The sequence below is a fragment of the Lactuca saligna genome, chromosome 4 (assembly GCF_052625555.1).
Source record: "Lactuca saligna cultivar CGN05327 chromosome 4, ASM5262555v1, whole genome shotgun sequence".
NCBI lineage: Eukaryota > Viridiplantae > Streptophyta > Magnoliopsida > Asterales > Asteraceae > Lactuca > Lactuca saligna.
In genome coordinates this window covers 197,521,217-197,529,683 of record NC_136420.1, presented here as the reverse complement: position 1 = coordinate 197,529,683, position 8,467 = coordinate 197,521,217, and the positions used below count along the sequence as shown (strand labels likewise).

Below are 8,467 nucleotides of genomic sequence, written 5' to 3'. Positions count from 1 at the left end.
TATATATATATATATATATATATATATATATATATATATATATATATATATATATATATATATATATATATATATATATATATATATATATATATATATATATATATAAAAAGAGGCTATTTTCTCTAAGTTGACATTATATAATGGTTAGTTTATTAATATCCACAAAAACAAGATCTTTCAATAAAACTATTAAAATGGACTGTAGATAAAGTGATTTTCCACATCAACTATTGCACATCTACGTCCTCATGTTTTATGTGTTTTTTTCCTCGACATTTCTCAGTAGTAACAAATTGCAGGTTAAACTCGTTCATCTCTGCCATCACTTATCTCATCGTCTCTATCCTCAACTTCCTTGTTAACATCCCACCCTCTGCTCACTGAAATAAAGCCTCTTCGTTGCGACCATCACACCCGTCTATTTCTCTCTCGTCTCTTATCACCACCATTTTTATCATGCCAACACCTCAAATTAACATCAACATCCACGTCATTGATAGGAAAGAAAATTGGAAAATCAGGAGTAGAAAATATTTTCCAACGACAAGATTATCCTCCAAACTTTTTTGTCAAGCTATTTGACAGCAAATAAAATTGAGCTTGTAGTCACCTCAGGTTCTTAAGGTTCTACAAGGCGATTGATAGTCATCAATGGTTTTACCTAGGTATGCTATCAGGGTCAACCCGAACAGATTTCAGGTTAAACGAGTCAAGTTAGTAGGTATTTTTTCAAAAAATAAATAAATAGTTGGCCCTAAACTTGACACTATTGAAATATGAAATAAAATACTGTTGGTGTATTTTAGCAAATAACGTTATTTACAAATCTAATTAGTTTTGACGAATGAGAACCACAAACACTAGATCTCTCTTTACAAAAATCAATTTAACATATACAACCCCAAATTTCACACCCACCCACACCACATATCAAAAGAACTATCACTAAATACATATTCTTTTGTTATTTGTCTAAGTCCAATACAATGTACCAAATGCTTAACTTTTTCACAATTTCAGAACACAAATACGATAATATATAAGCAAAATGCAACGGATAACATTTCTTCTAAAGTCAAAACAAGTAAGTCACATATCACAAAATTGGTGGAGCAGTTCTTCAATTATATAGAAGCTGCTGTCAGCTCAGCTCTATAATAACCCAACAACATTTAAAGAAATTTAAAAAAAAAAAAAAAAAAAAAAAAAAACCCTAATCTTCAAAATTATCATGTACACAGCCACTGTTTTTCCTTCCAGACACAGACAAAAGTATTTACAAACTACATTACCATAATAAAAGTAAACAAACCTTAAACTGCTGTTTCACTCTCCATCTCATCTAGTCTTCAACTGTCTCAATCTCCCCCATCATAATCCTGTTACTCACCACGTTAAAACCTAAAACTGCTGGGCTAACCTTCTTCCCTTTCTTCCCCTTCTTCTTCCCCCCTCCTCCTCCTCCTCCTCCCGCCTTGCTGCCGCCATCTGCCGCCGCCTTACCACCACCGACCTCGGAATCCCAGAATCCATCGTTCCCGGAATTGACATCTCCGGTGGTTTTTTGGAAGGCGATCTCGAGAACGTCTGAAGGGAGGAGGTCTTTGTAGTTGAGGAACTTTTCGATGAATGCATGGTCTGGATCATATGACCCGAGATTCTCTTTCAGAAGTATCTCTGCTTCTGATCTCGATTGCTTCAGACAAAACTCCAGAAAACTTGTATCTGACAAATAGCAGAATTAAAAAAAAAAAAAAAAAAAAAAAAAAATTACATGTCAAATGAGCATATAATTTGAATTTTATTTCACAGAAACCTCGTCTCGGATTTTTACTTTTAAACACTAAAAAATCTAATTTTCTTTAATCATTAAGCAATGGGTATAGCAATAAAAAAAAAAAATAAAGATTCATATTCAGATTTTGCAATACCTTTGGATCCAAGAAGCCTGACACATTCATTTTTGCACCAATCTCTGAAGTCCATTGCCTCTGCAAAAACGCAAGGTACTTTCACTTACTTGTGTATTATAGTATCTTATTTCCATTCATTTTAAATTCTAATTACATTTTTATCATAATAAAGCCTATTTTTTTGAAAATATAAGCCATTTAAAGCATACCACTCTCAATTAAACTTGAAAAATACACAATTATAGCTTTGAAAATTGCTTTGTATTTGGATGGCATTGCTATAGCTGGATTAATTAGGAGAACTGAAAGTAGCATGATATATACTTTGAAAAAAAGACTTTAAAAACTTTTTTCTTGTGAGAAATCTACCGAAATATAGCTCTTGAAATGGCTATGCATTTACATGACATTGCTACAATCAGATAGATTTTTCAAAGTAAAAGAAGCTTCAAGTGAATTCAGTTTACCTGAATGTTTAGCCATCACATCTCTTTTCCCCTTCAATGAAGGAGATGAAGAAAGAGAAGCTTCAACAGGTCTTCCACTCCCAGACTTCTGTCGACTCATAGCCCCACCAGAAGTTCCTTTTCCAGGAGTGTTCTTAGCCCAACTCCCTTGATTTGCAAGTTGAGGAAAATCAGCCCTGTATCACAAACAAACACAAACCATCAAACACGCTTCCATAAATCACAACATATACACTAAAACAAACATACTTTTTTGCTTCTTGTTTCGGGTGATCCAAAGGACCCCAAAACAGATCATCATCAACTTTGTTCTTTGATTGACCATGTGAAGACATAATCTGGACAGGAGATGAAGCAGATGATGACCATGAAGGACCATTTTTAGTTTGAGCAGATGATGACACAGGTTTTTGTGTTGCCACATGTACTTGATGTTGTTGTTGTTGAACAGAAGAACCACCACCACCTTTTTTCTCTTGCTCTTTAAGAATGTCTCTTAATGAAGTATGCCTTGCAATCTTTCCTGAATCAGTAGACCAAGCTGGAGCAGGTGTAGGAGTTGCAGTCTCCCCTTTCCAGACAACAAAATCTCCAAATGAAGGACCAGAAGGGACAGCTGGCAGCACCTCCTTCTCTTGACGTGAACTTTTCACTTTCTCATTTGGGCTTGAAATGGTGCTGATGTCAGCAACAGGAGACACAGACACTTTGGATACTGCAGCTGCTTTGGCTTTTGCAGACTTTTTGCGACTCTTTTTGGATTCTTTAGCCTCAATGAAACTACCTTCTTCAACTGAATCAGATTGTACAGTAGTTGTAACTGATGCAGAGTTCTTTTCACTAGTTTTTACTTCAGTTAAAAGTTCATGCAACTGGCTCTTGTTGTTTTGATTTTGGGAAGCCTCAGAGGTGGCCCATTCTTTCTTGTTTTCTGTAAGTTTGTGGTCTGAATTGGCAACAAAACCAGACCAAGGGCTGGATATGTTCATTGACCCTAAAGATGTTGACATATCAGAAACAGCCATCTCTGCTTGGGCTTGGGCTTGGGCCTGAGCTTGGGCCTGGGCCTGGGCCCGGCGTTGCTCTTCTTGTTGAATTTCTAACAGTGACTTTGGTTTAAAACCAGGAGCAGGCTTCCATGCACGTTGAATATGAACTTGTTGTGTGTTGTTATCTTGTGGGATTTGGTTAACATTACTAGACATAGTTACAGGCTCTTCCATGACTACTCTAGATTTGGTCTCTTCTACTTGAGATGTTTCCATTTCGACCTCGTTGACTTTGGTCAAATCAGTTTCAGGTTCCTTTGGCTGCTGCTGTTGGGGTTTAGATACAGTTTTAGCCATGTCAGATGATTGTGACTTTGAAGACTTCTGTTTCTTTGACTTCTTTTCAGTAGCTTTTTTCACAGTTTCAACAGGCTTTACTTCTTTCACAACACTGGACTCATTAGCAGATGGCTTCTGAACCTTTGGTGCCTCCGTGACAGCTGGCATCACATCCACATTATCAACAAATTCAGTCTCTAAAACTTCATTTTTCACAGCAACCAGAGGGTCAGAAATCAAAGCAACATTTTCATCTGTTCTTGAGTCGATCATCAATGGCTGCTGCTCATGTTCCTGTACATCAGGTTCCTTCTGGTGAACAATCTCATCTCCACCACCTTTTTGTTCCACTCTGTTGTCAATAAACTGATGTGGCAAATGAATAGAATCTTCAAGACCTGGTGTGGGAACAAATTGAGCCATATGAGGAGTGTTAGTATTAAGCCCTTGATTCTGTGATCCCATCTGCAACACCTCATGTGGAGGAGCAAATCCAACAGACTGCTGTTGTTGCTCACCAAAACGTTGCAGAGATTGTTGCTCTATGAGGACTTGGGACAGCAGTTGTTGTCTCATAATCTGCTGTTGTTGTTGCTGAAGCTGTTCCTGTTTCTGTTGTTGTTGTTTAAGTAACAAGTACTCATCCAACACAGACAACTGTGGTGTAGGGATTTGAGGTTTTATCTGTGACATGTGTTGTTGTTGTAATAAGCTTAAGATTTGATCATGAGGAAGGCCAGAAGCTAGAAGCTTTTCAGGTGTTAGTGGACCTAGTGAGGGTAGATTCTGTCCTTGCAGCCTCTGGTGGGCCCCGAATGGTGTCTGAAGAGGGAAATGTTTACCCTGAAGTGGGTCCAACCCGGTTTGAACAGGAAAGTTTGACCAGTTACTCACCCCACTGTTTGCAGCAGAGTTTGACCTTTCAGATAAGCCTTGAAGAATAGACATGAACTCTGGATTTGGAGGATTTTGAGGTAAAACTGAAGGATCTTGAAGAATGTCAGATTTAGGAGGCCCAGACCAAAGAGAATAAGGACTTGACATTGACTTCTGCCTTTCAAGCTGCATCAATTTAGCAATTTCCATAGCTGGAATCGAACCAGGGTTCCCAAAATACCCCTGCATACCTTCAGAAAGCCCAAACTTCTCCAATGAGCCACCACTACCAGACATGAGAGACTCAATGAACCTATTCTCAGCTTCTGTGGTTGACCCATGTTGAAACCTTGGATCATTTTTCATCATAGCATTGGGATTAGGAATACTGGATTCATCATTGATTTCACTTTTAGCAGCAGTAAATCCAGGTGGAGGTCTGGCTTTTGCACGAAGGTGAGGCATGACATCACCAAGTAAAGCAAAAGGTGAGTCATTTGGTGCATTTGCAAGACGTACTTGCAAATCAATCCCAAAATATCCAGCCTCAAACCATCCAATAATATCAATTCCAGTAAAAGGACCTTGAATTGAACCTTGTGGATCTTTATAAAAAAGAACCAAATCTTCAGGTGATGGCTGTGATTGTGAAAGTATCCTTGCTTCATGCTCCCTATCCATAGTGTTTCCAGATTGTTGCCTTTTGATAGCTGGATTTGAAACATTTGAAACATTTGTTACATTTGTTAAACTGCTACTCCATTCATTGGAAGTATTCGGTTGTGCACGTTGCCCCATGGATAAAGATCTCCAATTTGCCCCAGAGTTAGCTGAGGTTCCTATTGCTGCAGATAACAAAATGATTCTTGATATAAAAACTTAAACACCCACAATTGAATTTTTTAAAGAAACTGTAGATAATGTATATATACCTTCATTTTTGGATTTGTAATCTATAAAAGACTGACGATCTTCCATGACATTAGGTTTAAAATTGGTCTCATATGAGTGTCCTTGCTTCTCATGAGATAAGCCCTCCACATAATCCGAATAATTGTCAGAAGCAAGTGGTAGATCTTCTCTACTCCCTGCTCAAAAAAAAAAACACATTCAACAAACTCACTAATAGCAATTTTCTTGACTATTAAATTCAAATTTTTTGATAAAGAAATGTTCAAAGTACCAAGTTTGGTTCTTCTTGACTGTGTATCAGCCATGTTAACCCCAGATGATCCATCTTTAGTAATTTGAGGAGCACCACTACTTAAAATGTCCCCTTTGTCAATCCCCTTCATTATAAACTGCCATAAAAAAAAAACATATTAGTTTCAAGTTTTACCATAACAGAGAGTGATAAATAATAAATGTTAAAACTTAAAAAGTTACCAATTCTTCAGGGGTAGGTGAAACAAGTGCAAGAGGCTCCAAAGGTTCCTCCTGTGTAAGTGAAGGCACATCCAACATTCTTTCACCACCTTTCATATTAGTTATCTTGTACACATCAAGCAGCTTTGACCTGGTATACCTCATAGGAGATGTATTATCACACATATCAGGAAAAGATCCTAAAGGCTGCAAATGAGCGGAGGAACTATTATTCATAGGGTGGGTCCCACCCCTTCCTCGGCCAATAGAAAATGTGGAATTAGGATTCTCCCCACGACCCCGACCATGAACAAACATAGGAGTCTGCTTGTTTACCCCTGGGGTTTGCTGATGTGGCGGCTCTGCTCTTCCTCTAGGCCTCCATGGTCGAGGGTGGTCACCTTCATGGGACACCTGGACATCATGATCTTTTCCAGATTCTGTCCACTTGTCACGTGTGACATCAGCATCCTTGTCATCAGGGCCCCAACGGGTGTTCCATTTGCTCTCACGTGCATCTTTGTTCCCAGTATCACCCCATTTCTCAGAAGGTGCACGTCTGGATTCTCCATAGTGTTGTTTTCCTGGTGTTATGTTGTTATCTGATGTCCACCTGTCTGCCACCTTGCGGGTGTCCCCAAGCTCTTTTTCCCCCTCCCGCCACCTGTTATCCTTGCGGACAAAAGAATTTGTGTCTCTTTCCTCATCACGCCAGCGTTCACGGCTTTCAAGAACAGAAGGCCTAAACACATCTTTTTTCTTCTGGGAATCATCGGTTCCAGGTGATTTCATGAAATCCAAACGGTTGGCAAATGGAGGAAAAGGACTGGTGGGGACCTCCTGTGTTAAAAACATAACAGATGAGTTTATAGACTATTCTCTATAGGGAAGAATCAGAAGGGAAAAAAGAAAGAAAGAAAGAAGCTTTTTTTAAAAGAAAGTGGAATGTCACACACCGAGGTTGGAGTTCCCATCTTGTTCTCCCCAGGTTTGGACAGGAGCCACTGTGGTGAAAGTGGAATAGAACTGTCAGACCCTTGGACATCTGCAGAATCAATAGCCAATGAATGATTAGCTCTAATGTAGCAAATTTCTTGGGTTAGGTCAGACATAGTCATAATAGAAGTCTAAGTGAAATGAGAAAAGGATTTCTATTCTTCAAAAGAAGGATAATTTGAGCAGCTGTGTCGCTAAAAAACAAAGATGACCAGCATTGAAACACACATGCCATGTGAGCTTCAAAAAACTTTGTTTAAACTGCTTGACCATGTAGAACATTGTTTGCAATCTTCAATTAACCAGAGTACATGCATGCACTAAAGAGACTCTGAATATGGACAATCCAAGAAGACACGAAATGAACAAGCAACAGCAGAAGCACGTTTTTAAATGTTTATTCTTTTTAAAACACGTCAATTTTATCAACCCCACTAACGAAATCAAGATCTCAACGCGAATATGGGCCAACAAATAAAGCTCATCAATAACACTCGAGCATAAAGAATCACAAGTGCATATAATGCCGGATGATGCCATATAGGCCCTTTTTCCTAAACAACGAGTAGGGCAACACTCGTAAATTAAGCGCCGAAACTGAAGGAAAAATGTAAAAATGATGGCATACGAAATCAAAACCTCACTCCTGGAATCAAAAGGACGATATTATATGATAAATAAAGCACTTTCTTCTGTCAGTCTCGGAATGGACTCGTAACAAATGAATTAACTTCAGCGCAAATTAATTCATTTTGTGTTTCAAAACCCTAAAACTGTCACAGTAGGCGCAAATCGCAAATAGAACAAACTCCGTAGACGCTTCGTTCTCGACTAAATACATAACCTAAGAAACGAAAGAAGAAGACGCGAAGGCGAATATATTTCGGCCACATTTGTTATGACGCATATCTGAAAGATTCAGCGGTAAAGGAAGTAGTCGTAGAAAAGAAAAACCAGTGCCTTCATGATTAATACATTCACCCAAGAAAGAAAACCGACAAATCTCTACAAGAAAAATAGGGTTTTAAGAAAGTCGAGGAAATTATAAAGTGATAAAGTTAAATTAGCGGAAGAAGTAGAAGTGTGTGGTTAATTGATTCACCTCTGGAGATCTGAGAGTTAGGGAGAGAAGAATCGAAGTCGGTCTTGCCGGCCATTGATGATCTGAGAGAGATTGAGAGCTCGGAGACGCCAAAGAGAAGAAGGGTTTTTTGACTGCGTAAAGGAAGGTGTAAGCGAGATAGACACGAATGCGGGGGATATATAGGAATGGGGTTAAGGGCAAACGGAGTGAAGATAAAATGAAATTTCATTTAATAAAAATTGAAATCGCTAACAAATTCTTTTAGAACACCGTATCTCTATAGATCTTCTCTTAAAAAAAAAACAATTGAAAAACTCTTTTTTTTTAAATGATCATTTGATAATTAACCAGTTGGACACTTCATGTGTTTCCTTGTTAATTTAGGTATGTTAGTTTTTTTTTTTTTTTTGTCTTTATAAATGAAGCATATCTTGT

General features: G+C 38.2%; 1 protein-coding gene across 1 annotated transcript; it reads right to left on the bottom strand.

The window, feature by feature from the left end:
- Positions 1–1,041: 1,041 nt before the first annotated feature.
- Positions 1,042–8,207, bottom strand: LOC145043225 (GYF domain-containing protein). The gene is made up of 9 exons (XM_078991807.1): positions 8,051–8,207; positions 6,909–6,997; positions 5,974–6,792; positions 5,771–5,888; positions 5,520–5,675; positions 2,633–5,432; positions 2,384–2,559; positions 1,935–1,994; positions 1,042–1,728 (listed from the first exon to the last, which is right to left on the bottom strand). The coding sequence occupies exons 1-9, from the start codon at positions 8,103–8,105 to the stop codon at positions 1,346–1,348; spliced, it is 4,656 nt and encodes a 1,551-aa protein (XP_078847933.1). The 5' UTR covers positions 8,106–8,207; the 3' UTR covers positions 1,042–1,345.
- Positions 8,208–8,467: the final 260 nt, after the last annotated feature.